Below are 13,679 nucleotides of genomic sequence, written 5' to 3' on the forward strand. Positions count from 1 at the left end.
ACATGAATATTTATCCTAATATCACATTGAATCAAAAAAAGTTTTTAATCTTCTCAACCATTTTCAAGAACATTTTCTAAACAAAAGTAATTGCTCAATCTATAAAATTATCCCTTTATATAGGTTGCCATTTTTAATTATCTCCCTTTAATGGTCATTTTCACTAAATAGATGTTTTTAAAACATAAATATTTATCTCTTTATTCTTTTAACTTTTTATTTCAAAATTAATTTAGGTCATTTATCAAAAACATTAATTTAGGTCATTTATCAAAAACAATGTTGTTTTATATTATTTTATAACTTTTGAAAAGCTTTTTAAAATGCTTAAGTTTCATTATATATAACTAAATTTCTATTTCCTTTCATACATACTAATGTATAGCGAAAATACCACCTACAGGTATTATTAGCACTTTGTTTTGAAGCTCTGGGGTTGAGCTTTTTAAAATTATCCCCTGTGTATCAATGCTTTACGTTGCTTTATGTTGGGCACGTAAAAGAACCAAAAGATCTGCTTTAGTTCATTTGTATCTCAAAAATTCTCCGATTGAAATTATACAACCGCGACTGAAATTTACGAACGCGTAGATTTATTTAACAACGCTTGTGCAAAATTTATCTATTTACGATCGGAGAATATGTGTATCTTTTGATCGCGCTTTGACGTGTCATTATTTCCGGCATTTTCTCGGTCTCAATTACTTCTTACTTCGGCGAATCGGATCGTTATTAAAATAACCTGTAAATTTATCTCGCGTTTTTTTGCATCATAAAAAAGGTGGTGCATTAGACGAAACACGCAGCTAATATTTCGTTTCATTTGCTTTCGTGTAAGTAGGCGGGGCTAAATTTGGCGAATCAGATTGACTGATAATCGTTCTTGCGTGGAGGAACGCTCTAGTGACTCCGCGAAGTTCTAAATTATGCCCCGAGGTGTAAATCGATATTGACGCGTTGTGTATTGTCTTTGTGTAGTGTTAAATATTGGATAATCCGCTATTGCGTCATTGAGAAAGATCAGAAGATCAGATCAACGATTATCTTATAGGCGCCAATGAAATTCGCCAATTGAAGATTTTTAGCGCCAGAATTTATATTTTGTCGCATTTGGCGCCATTGGCGATCGACAGCGGGAACCCTGGAATGTAGACAGTCAGGGGTGTAACTGTTTTAAGTTATGTAACCTATTTCAGTTACTTTTTCAAGCATTTTATAACCTGTATTAGTTATAAAAATATAGTTAACTCAGGTAAGTTATTCAAAAAAAGTTTTTGCTGTTCTCACAAAGTGACCTTTAAAGTGTAGAGTCAATGGAATACCGGACGTTTCCCCCCCAAGACAGTTCCCCCTTAAGACATTTCCCCCCCAAGACGTTTCCTCCCAAGACTTTTCCCCCCCAGTTTAGTTATACCCAAGACGTTTCACCCCCAATTTTTAAATAATTTGTTTCTTAAACAATTTCACCTTAAGAGTAAATCTTGGATTGTATTGAAATAAAGTGTACATTTGTAATGAACTGCAGCAAGTATTTAGTGATATAATTTGGACATTCGAAGAAAAATATAGCTCTTGTTGAGTCAACCTTTTATCCCTTAATTTCATCATTTATTTTGAGATATGGCCTCAATGAATATGGTTAAAAGCTTTCATATAATTAACTAAAATTATCTTTTACCAGTTCCTGTTCTTATGATTTTTTAATCAAAGTTCAAAATTTTTGTTCAAGTCAGATGAAATTCTCGGATAAAAAAAATGTGAACTCCCTTAGTTTAGCACTTAAATTATCAAAAGGTGTGATTTACACCTTTTGATTAAATTAACACCTGGGGATTAAACACACAGCTATGCGTAAAAAAATTTTACGCAAGGCTGATAAAATTTTGACTGAATTTTTGCATTTAATATCAAAATGTGCATTTCATAAAGGTCTCGATCATTCCACCTTTCTGTCTTGTATTGAAAGACACTACAGTATTGAACTGAGCAACTTTATTAAAGATTGTGATGCAGAAACGTTTTTAAGGAGTATACTTAATGTTCATGTGTTCATGTGTTTGATATATATTGCATAGATGAAATGCTCCACAAAAAGCTCGTACAGTGTGCTTGTAAATTTATACATGATTGTATATCCTATGTTGACTTAAACTTAGTCTAACCAACTTGTTTAATAAACAAGTAGTTTGTCAAGCTATAGAAAAGTAATAATATCAAAACATTATCAGTATTACCTGCCCTAAAAAGCTTATATTTCGTTTCGATAAGCCGGTTTCGTTCAGCAGTTGTAAACTTCTTCAGAGGACTTGACAGTAATGACTAGGCAGTAATACTATCAATGACTGCCCTTTCTGCAAGATTGCACGTGTAATCTGACATCCTTCACCAAACAATGAACAAAATGGTCTCGTTCCAAAAATTCTTTCAAATTTGGACGCAAATACTTTCAAAAACAACATTTAATGATAGCCTTTACTAATTACTAAAAAGAATTGACAAAGACCGTATGGATTTTCACTGAAGTTAAAAATATTTTAAATAAAAATCAGGAGCTGTATTTTTATCGGAAGGCAAATTATAATTAAACATGGGCGGGGGGTCTTTTTGACTGTTCTGTTATAAGATGACGAAAATATCCATATCTTGACATTTATTTTGATTTTCTGATACTCCTGGAAAGAAGATCAGTTATTTTTGTATCAAGCTATCGTAAAATTTAAATATAAGAATTAAATGCTATTTTTTTGCGTTTATACGGGTATGACCCTCACTGGAAGGCGAGATTCATGAATTTGCAAGAAGTCTCAGTGTGATTTATACCTGTATAAACGCACAGAAAATAGCACTCAATTCTTAAAGTAAATATACGGAAAATTATCTTTTAAATATTGCAGTTATAGGAAAATGTTGCAAGCATTATATTGATGTCTAGACCAAGTTAATTGCTAAAAGTTATTGTTTGCCATCTGTTGCATGTTTGCATGTTGCATGTTTTGTAATATGAGCCGTGCCATGGGAAAACCAACATAGTGGGTGTGCGACCAGCATGGATCCAGACCAGCCTGCGCATCCGCGCAGTCTGGTCAGGCTCCATGCTGTTCGCTTTTAAAGCCTATTGGAATTGGGAAAACTGTTAGCGAACCAGCATGGATCCTGGACCAGACTGGCGCGGAAAATGCGCGGTGGTTGGATCTGCTGTCGACACCACATGTTGGTTTTCCATGGCACGCTCATATCACAATCATCCTTGCCATGAACATCTCGTTTCAAAACTTACCATTTCCGTGAAATGTATCTCTACATTCTTGGAGACAATCGAGTAAATAGTGATAAAGAGACAAAAGTCTTGTGACAGGTGTTAAATCTAAATTCAGGAAAAGCTGATCAAGTAAATGTGTAGATGACATTATTAGTAATAAAATATTTGCTGGTTATGCGATTTTATTACATATGTATATCCGAGGTTTAAAGAAATCGAGGTATTACCGTATTTCAAAGGTATGTATGATTATTTCGTGCGTTAGATAATTTTGATTGATGTATTTTTTTGGCGATAAATTTTGGGAAATGGGTGTCAGGGCATCAGAAGAAGGTTGCTCAGGTGTTGAAACTTGGTTTCTTTATACTACCCTCTCCCAAGACGGAGTTGAGTACGGTTGATAATGACCCGGAAAGTATATTCATAACCTTATGTTTTCCATGTAGAAATTAATGAATTGATAGTTTATATGACTGAAGTTGAGTGTTATACTATGACAATGCGGATAACAAAACCTAAATGTTAATTTATGAATCTGTTCTTTTTGCTTCCGTTGATTCTCTTTGATTACGAGATAGATAATTCATTTTTGTTTGAGCGTAGTGAATTATGAAATAATGCTTGGGAATTCATAGTTGTTACAGACACAGTTGTTTATACATCTAAATTTTATTGATGGACAGTTGCCAAGATTGTTCGTATGGTCAATAGCAGCTATAGTATATATGCATCTGAAATCATTATGTACTAATACTCAAAATTTTAAATGTATTTAGATTTAAATGTGTATTTACAATAACAAGTGGAAGTGGAGCAAGAAAATTTTTATGCCCCCAAAGGGAGGCATATAGTTTTTGAACAGTCTGTCAGTCCGTCATTCTGTCAGTCTGTCGGTCTGTCCGCAACTTTCGTGTCCGTCCATATCTTTGTCATCGATGGATGATTTTCAAATAACTTGGCATGAATGTGTACCACAGAAAGACGACATGTCCGCGCGCAAGGACCAGGTCCGTAGCTCAAGGGTCAAGGCCCACACTTAACTTTAAAGGTCATTTTTCTGTATGCATTCGTGTCCGTCCATATCTTTGTCATCGATGGATGGATTTTCAAATAACTTGGCATGAATGTGTACCACAGTAAGACGACGTGTCGCGCGCAAGACCCAGGTCCGTAGCTCAAAGGTCATGGTCACACTTAGAAGTTAAAGGTCATATTTCATGATAGTGCATTGATGGGCGTGTCCGGTCCATATCTTTGTCATTCATGCTTGGATTTTAAAATTATTGGGCATGAATGTGTACCACAGTAAGACCACGTGTCGTGCGCAAGACCCAGGTCCGTAGGTCAAAGGTCCTAAACTCTAACATCGGCCATAACTATTCATTCAAAGTGCCATCGGGGGCATGTGTCATCCTATGGAGACAGCTCTTGTTTTTTTATACGCCTGTTTGAAAAACGGGACGTATTATGGGAACGCCCCTGGCGGGCTGGCGGGCCATGTCCACAGACTTTGTCGGGAGCATATCTTCTACATGCATGAAGGGATTTTGATGAAAGTTGGCACATTGTTCATCATCATGAGGACGGAGTGTCATGCGCAAGAACCGGGTCCCTAGGTCTAAGGTCAAGGTCACACTTAGGGGTCAAAGGATACAAGAAAAAAAAACTTTGTCCGGAGCATATCTTCTTCATGCATGGAGGGATTTTGATTAACTTGGGCACAAATGTTCACCATCACGAGGGGGAGTTTTCATGCGCAAGAACCGGGTCCCTAGGTCTAAGGTCAAGGTCACATTTAGAGGTCAAAGGATACAAGAATGAAAACCTTGTCCGGAGCATTTCTTCTTCATGCATAGAGGGATTTTTGATATAACTTTGCACAAATGTTCACCACCACGAGGCGGAGTGTCATGCGCAAGAACCAGGTCCCTAGGTCAAAGGTCAAGGTCACACTTAGAGGCCAAAGGTCAGAATACAAGAATGACTTTGTCCGAACATTTCTTCTTCATGCGTGGAGGGATTTGATGTAACTTGGCACAATTATACACCATCATGAGGGGAAAGTGTCAGGCACATCCTTTCTTTAGAATTACTTCCCTTTGTTGTTACTATAAATAGCTTATTTGTAACTTCTTCATTACTAGTCGTAGGGAAAAATCGAGACCATTTTTCTGTAGTACAAAAATGCATGCTACATCCAATTTTGAGGTGTATTTTGACCAATCTCTACCTGGTAAAGATTTTTTGTGTGGACTTCCATTGTTTTTTTGGTTTTTTTTTTTTTTTTTTTTTTTAAGATTAACTTCCTTAGTTGTTACTATAAATAACTTATATTGTAACTTTTTTATAATTGACCATAGGGAAAAACCAAGACCACTTTTCTGTGGTACAACATAGATGTTACTTTCAAATTTTAGGTGTATTTTAAGGTCTCTCTACCTGGTAAGGAATTTTTTTTGTGGACTTAGGAAAACAAAAGACTTACAATGATTACTAAACAACCACAAAATTAAAATTCATTTGCAATACAGCAGCTAGAGTAAAGAAATTTGCTGTGACGGGCATATATTGTGACATTCTGGCACTCTTGTTAGAAATTATGATATAAATATTGATAAAAGAGCAACAGCAGTCTGTCGTCGCAAAAATTATAACAAAGTCAATGACCAAGACAACAGCATACTCATATGCTATGACATTGTCCCTGCCCCAATACCCGCTCCTGATCAGTTTTTTATTGTTCTATGGAGTTTTTAGCCTTTTTGAGTTGGATTTTAAATGTTACTCAGCGAGTAACTGAGTATGCCATGCTACACGCTTGGTGTCGATATCGAATTACACCTCGGGGGCATAATATAAAACTTTGCCGAGTCACGAGAGTGTTCTGTGTTCCTTCACACAAGAACGATTATCAGTCAATCTGATTTGCCAAATTTAGCACCGCCTACATCTACGAAAGCAAATGAAACAAAATATTAGCTGCGCAACTCGACTAATGCTCCACCCATTTTTAGCTCGACTATACGAAGTATAAGAAGAGCTATCCTACTCGACCCAGCGTCGGTGTCGGCGTCTTTCCGCGTCCCCACCTTGGTTAAAGAAATACTTATTCCTCATCATCATCCACATCATCTGACATAAGGGCCATAACTCTGGCACCAATATTTCATAAATTATCCCCCCTTTTCTCTTAGATTTTCAGGTTAAAGTTTTGATGCACTTTCACTCTATCTCTGTTATTACTGAATGGATTTGATTCAAACTTAAAATAGTTGTTCAACATCATCACCCACATCATATGACACAATGTGCATAACTCTGGCACCATTTTTTCATGAATTATTTCCCCTTTTTACTTAGAATTTCAGGTTAAAGTTTTGGGGGACTTTCACTCTACCTCTGTTATTACTGAATGGATTTGATTAAACTTAAAATAAGTTGTTCAGCATCATCACCAAAATCATATGCCAAGTTTCATTTAAATCTGGCACAATTTTCATGAATTATTCCCTTTTTACTTAGAAAATTTTTGGGTTTAAAATTTTGAGGCACTTTCACTCTGTCTCTGTTATTACTGAAAAGGATTTGATTCAAACTAAAATTTGTTGTTCAACATCATCACCCACCACCATATGACACAAGGTGCATGCATAACTCTGGCACCAATAATTAATGAATTACGCCCCTTTTTGCTTAGGATATACTTATATAGTGTTTTGATACATTTTATCTTTACCTCTCTTATTACTTTAAGTTGATATTTTTGACATAGACTCAGGCTATTGTGCAATATCTTCATCCACCCAAATTGGAGTCATTAAACATCCAGTGACAGCTTTAGTTTCCTCAGATGTGCCCAGTTTCACTTATCCAGCATCGAAATAGTCGAGCGCGCTGTCTCCTGTGACAGCTCTTGTTAGCTTGACTATTCAAAGAATAGTAGAGCTATTGGACTCACCCATGCGTCGGCGTCCACGTCCCGATTTGGTTAAGGTTTTGTATGTAAGCTGGTATCTCAGTAACCACTTGTGGGAATGGATTGAAACTTCACACACTTATTCACTGTGATAAACTGACCTACATTGCACAGGTTCCATAACTCTATTTTGCTTTTTTAGGAAATTGTGCCCCCTTTTCGACTTAGAAATTCTTGGTTAAGGTTTTGTATATAAGCTGGTATCTCAGTACACACTAATGGGAATGGATTGAAACTTCACACACTTGTTCACTGTCATGATCTGACATGCACTGTGTAGGTCCCATAACTCTACTTTGCATTTTTTTTCAAAATTATGACCCTTTTTCGACTTAGCAGTTTTTGTATGTAAGCTGGTATTTCATTATCCACCTATGGGAAAGGATTGAAACTTCATGCACTTGTTCACTTTATGAGCTGATAAGCACTGTGAAGGTTTCATAACCCTTTTTCCCATTTTTACAAAATTATGCCCCTTTTTCGACTTTCGTATTCATTCAATTGACAAGGCTGTTGAATAGTCGAGCGTTGCTGTCCTCCGACAGCTCTTGTCTTGATGCTAAAAACGCAAGATAAATTTACAAGTTAATTTTAATATCAAGCCAGTTCAGAAAGGAATCGAGAACCGAATAAATGCTGGAAATAATGACACATCAAAGCGATATCAAAAAAAAAAATTATGTGATCGTAAAACTATCAATATTAGATAAATTTGCATGATCGTAAATTTCAGTCGAGGAATCTTCGAGATACAAATGAACTAAAGCAGTTCTTTTACGTGCCCAACATATTGCATTGATAAACGGGATGAATTTTTAAAATCCCCACCAAAGAGCTTCAAAATAAAGAGCTACTTGTACCTTTAGGTGGTATTTTCGCTAAACATTAATATGTATGGAACAAAATAGAAATTTAGATACATATTAAACGAAACGTGAAGCCTTTTTAAAAAGCTTTTTGAAAAGTCAAAAAATAAAATAAAACAACTCTGTTTTGGATAAATGACCTTATATAAATTTTGAAATAAAAAGTTAAAAAATAAAGAGCTAAATATTCATGTTTTAAAAACATCTAAGTAGTGAAAAATGACCATTTGAGGGAGATAAACTATATAAAGGGATAATTTTATAGACTGAGCAATTACATAACAAAAATCTATAATGCAAATCAATAATCAGAATCCCAGCCAGCATAATCAAGTTATTTTTGTGTGGTTATTTATTTATAACCGTAACATTGTAGTATACTTTAAGCATGCAATTTGCTCTTGAACCGGTCTATCCTAATATCACATTGAATCAAAAATAGTTTTTAATCTTCTCAACCATTTTCAAGAACATTTTCAAAACAAAAGTAATTTTTGTTATGTGCAGGGACATACTAGAAAATCTTTTTGTAGATTTTAGCTCATTTTTGTACGTGAAAAATGTAGATGAATGGAAACACTGTTTAAAATCATATAATAATACAGACCTTTTAGAAATAGTTCCAATTCTTCATTTGCCATATTTTAGCATTTCTTTACATTTGATAAGTTTTTTCAGGATTGTTGACATAGCTACAATTGCCCCCCCCCCCCCCCCCCCCCCCCTTCCACCCTTCCAAAAAAAAAAAGAAATAGGCGGGAAAATACATTACATTCCATTCAAATGGTGTATGAACTTTCTGTTAGCAAGTTGTTAGTACCTTATTCAATAAATGTTCATATGTCTATGTATTTTGAAAGGTTTTTACTTACAAGAGCATGCAGTATACCAGTAAAATCATTTATTTAATTCATGTTGAGGTTAGGTTATAAAGAATAAATGCATTCAAGCCTTATTGAAATATTTTTATTTGTTACAGGGAGACCAAATTATAAATGATTCCGAGTCAAATGCACAGCGACCCATTGTCAAAGACGGAGGCTGCAATGGTGGTCAAGCCCCAGTAGAAGAAATCAGTAGCAGACATAGGTTGTCCAGCTCCGAGAGGTCCCATACATTGGCAGAGGATAAAATTGAAGTAATTTCCTGCCCTAAAGTCAACTGCCCAGAGAAAATTGTAAGTTTTTTTAGCTCACCTGAGCACAAAGTGCTCAGGGTGAGGTATTGTGATCGCTCACCGTCCGGCGTCCGTCGTCCGTCCGTCCGTCCGTCCACACTTTCCTTTAAACAACTTCTCCTCCTAAAACCCAAAGGCCAATTTTGATGAAATTCACAGGGATGTTTCCCTTTGGGTGGCCCCTTTCAAAATTGTTCAAAGAATTGATTCTATGCAGAACACTGGTTGCCATGGCAACCGAAAGGAAAACTTTTTAAAAAATCTTTCTCAAAAACCAGAAAGACCTAGAGCTTAGATATTTGGTGGAAAGCATTGCCTAGTGGACCTCTACCAAGTTTGTTCAAATCATGACCCCGGGGTCAAAATTGACCCCGCCCCAGGGGGCACTTGATTTTACATAAGAAAATCTAAAAAATCTTCTTCTCAAAAACCAGAAAGCCTTAGAGCTTAGATATTTGACATGTAGCATTGCCTAGTGGACCTCTACTAAAATTGTTCAAATCATGACCCCGGGGTCAAAATTGACTCTGCCCAGGGGCACTTGACTTTACTAGGAAAATCTTCAAAAAATTTCTAAAAATAAACCAGAAGGCCCAAAGCTTAGATATTTCACATGTAGCATTGCCTAGTGGACCTCTACAAAATTTGTTCAAATCATGGCCCCCGGGTCAAATTGACCCGCCCCAGGGGTCACTTGATTTTACATAAGAAAATATTTAAAAAATCTTCTTCTCAAAAACCAGAAGCCCTAGGCTTAGATTTTTGACATGTAGCATTGCCTAGTTGACCTCTACTAAAGTTGTTCAAATTATGACCCGGGGGTCAAAATTGACCCCGCCCTAGGGGTTTACTTGACTTTACAACGGAAAATCTTCAAAGTTTTCTAAAAACAAACCAGAAGGCCTAGAGCTTAGATATTTCACATGTAGCATTACCTAGTGGACCTCTACAAAATTTGTTCATATCATGACCCCCTGGGTCAAAATTGACCCCGCCCAGAGGTCACTTGATTTTAATAGGAAAAAACTTCAAAAATTTTCTAAAAATAAAACTAGAAGGCGGAAGAGACTAGATATTTGACATGTAGCATTGCCTAGTGGACCTCTACAAAATTTGTTCAAACCTTGTCCCCCGGGGTCAAAATGACTCCGCCCTAGGGGTCACTTGATTTTACAAAAGGAAATCTTAAAAAAAAAAATTTTAAAAATAAACCAGAAGGCCTAGATCTTAGATTTTGACATGTAGCATTGCCTATTAGACTTTTACAAAGTTTATTCAAATCATGACCCCTGGGGTCAAATTGACCTGCCCCATGGGGTTACTTGATTGTCATAGAAAATCTTCAAAATTTTCTAAAAATAAACCAGAAGAGCTTAGATATTTGACATGTAGCATTGCCTAGTGGACCTCTACAAAAAAATTTTCAATCTTGTTTTTAAAGTTACTTAAAGAAAATTTCAACTATATTTTTTCATAATTCTTTTGATTGATTTCTATTATGATCTTTTGACCTTGAAGACTTGTCCTTAAGTGCAATGATAACAGGTGAGCGATATAGGGCCATCATGGCCCTCTTGTTTATTAAAGCGATTATGATGATTTACAGTCCTTTGTTAATTACTTTATCTTCTTGTTGTACCCCCTGACAACAAAGTTGTAAGGGGGGGGGGGGTGTATACTGGTTTCAGGTTGTCTGTCTGTCTGTCTGTCTGTCTGGCCGTCTGTCCGTAGATGCAATCTTGTGCGCACCATCTCTCCTTATCCCCTTGACAGAATTTAATGAAACTTCACACAAGTGATCAGTAACAACAGTAGTTGTGCATTGGGCATGTTAGGTTCTTTTAGAAAAAAAATTTGCAGAGTTATGGGACTTTGTTTTTTTGTTACTATACTATACATAGACACAATCTTGTGCGCACCATCTCTCCTCATCCCCTTGACACAATTTAATGAAACCACACAAGTGATCAGTACCAACAGTAGTTGTGCATGGGGCATGTTAGGTTCTTTTAGAAAAAATTTTTGCAGAGTTATGGGACTTTGTTTTTTTGTTACTATACTATATACATAGACACAATCTTGTGCACACCATCTCTCCTCATCCCCTTGACACAATTTAATGAAACTTCACAGTGATCAGTAACAACAGTAGTTGTGCATGGGGCATGTTAGGTTCTTTCAGAAAAAAAAAATTGCAGAGTTATGGGACTTTGTTTTTTTGTTACTATACTATATACATAGACACAATCTTGTGCGCACCATCTCTCCTCATCCCCTTGACACAATTTAATGAAACTTCACACAAGTGATCAGTACCAACAGTAGTTGTGCATGGGGCATGTTAGGTTCTTTTAGAAAAAAAAATTGCAGAGTTATGGGACTTTGTTTTTTTGTTACTATACTATATACATAGACACAATCTTGTGCACACCATCTCTCCTCATCCCCTTGACACAATTTAATGAAACTTCACACAAGTGATCAGTAACAACAGTAGTTGTGCATGGGGCATGTTAGGTTCTTTCAGCGACAAAAATTGCAGAGTTATGGGACTTTGTTTCTTGTTAACATACTATGTACATACAGTCTGCATATGCAATCTTGTACGTGCCTAATCTACCAAACCCTTAAACACAATTTAATGAAACTTCACACAAGTGATCAGTACCAACTACCAACCCTAGTTGCACATGGTGCATGTTACATTCTTTTAGATAAATATTCTGCAAAGTTATGGGACTTTGTTTTTTGTTACTATACTGTATACATACAGTCCACCTGATTATGCAATCTTGTGTGCGTCAAATTGCAATGTACTGTGTCAGTGCATGCGGGGGGTACATTCATCACCTTTAGTGATAGCTCTAGTTCACATTGTTGTAATATTACATGTAAGGACTTCATTGTAAGAGTCAACGCAATCAGGTAAAACCCGATCTTCCAAGCAAGCCGCATTTTGTAGTGCAAAGAGATTACAGTTTGCATTATTTGGTTGTTATCAAATCAGTCCTAGCTTATATTTTGTTGAATATATATATAGCAGTTATACCGTCCATAATGTACTGAGCTTGTTAGCTTTCCCATGAGAAAATCTCCATGTGATATATCTCAGCTATAACTGTGAAAAAATTCAATGGATTCCAGTAAAACTTTACACAAATATTAAAGGTATACTAGACCTACATGTTGTATCTGAAAATAGAAACAATTTCTAAATACAGATTATGTAGACATAAAATTAATCTGTTTATATGTATTAACAGTACCATGTTCTTAATAAATGTATAGCTCAACACATTATACATGTGTACTAGATCAGTGAAAAACTGGAAGTTTTTTAACAGTTGAGTGTTAATTATGCTCTACATATATAATCAGCTCGACTTTTTGAAGAAAAAGTAGAGCTATTGCACTCGCCCCAGCGCAGGCGTCGCTGTTGGTTAAAGTTTTTGATAAAGTCAGATATCTCTGTTACTATCAAAGCTATTGACTTGAAACTTAAAATAATTATTTACTATCAAAAGTCTAGAAACAATCCCCATAACTCTGATTAGAATTTTGACAGAGTTATGCCCCTTTTTAACTTAGAATTTATGGTTAAAGTTTTCTAAAGTTTTTACTGGCTAAGCTCTAATTCAGAGTCAAGCAGTGAGAAAAGTTGAGCGTGCTGTCTTACGGACAGCTCTTGTTGATTTATATCTGAAGTATAGTTAAATGTATTTGAGGAGGGTTTTCTTCATTTGAAGTAAATATCTGAAGGTAGAATATTATAATGAAAGATGGGCATTAGAAACCTTTAAGCATTGTTGCACACTGGATTGTGGTCTGAACCTCCGAGGACAAGGCTACATGCAAAAATCCTAACCAAACCCTTAATCCTATCATATAGGCAAGGGTATTTCACTTTGGGGAAATCTTTAAGTCACAAGTGACATTTTTAGTATGATTTTGCAAAATTTACCAAAAATGAAATAGCATTGATGATATTTTTCTTTAGTTTGATTACTAGACTGGAATACCTTAGGTTAAATACTAAGTGTAAATTTTATTTGCTTGTTTTATCTGTAAAATATGCATCCAAGGTATTGAAGTTATGTCTGGTACTCAAGTATTCTGTTTTCCTTTTGTTTTCAGATATTTTGTATTGATGCCAGTGTTGAAATGGAGAAGATGACTTTTAGATCAAGAGCTGGGTAAGACTTTTGTTGTAAAAGAGAAAAAAAGGGACATATTTTCTAAAATTAACAGGAATAAAAATGTATATATAATAGGTAAACTTTCCTTGAGACTTCAAAAGCAAACAGATATTAAATAAATAAAAAATAAAATGAAATAAATACCTCTTTATAATAGTTAATAATATTAACTCATTTTGGCTCAGTTAGCATGATCACTTTTCCC

The 13,679-nt window shown here is 35.6% G+C and overlaps 1 protein-coding gene across 2 annotated transcripts in view; it reads left to right on the top strand.

Moving 5' to 3' along the window:
• LOC123524257 (BRISC and BRCA1-A complex member 1-like) overlaps positions 1-13,679 on the top strand; it is a 37,295-nt gene that overhangs the window by 8,053 nt on the left and 15,563 nt on the right. For both annotated transcript variants that reach the window (XM_045302323.2, XM_045302324.2), the window contains exons 2-3: positions 9,081-9,278; positions 13,413-13,471. In XM_045302323.2, coding sequence (XP_045158258.2) covers positions 9,081-9,278; positions 13,413-13,471 — 257 coding nt within the window. The remainder of the gene's footprint in view (positions 1-9,080; positions 9,279-13,412; positions 13,472-13,679) is intronic.

This window comes from Mercenaria mercenaria, chromosome 3, assembly GCF_021730395.1.
Source record: "Mercenaria mercenaria strain notata chromosome 3, MADL_Memer_1, whole genome shotgun sequence".
In the NCBI taxonomy this organism is placed as follows: domain Eukaryota; kingdom Metazoa; phylum Mollusca; class Bivalvia; order Venerida; family Veneridae; genus Mercenaria; species Mercenaria mercenaria.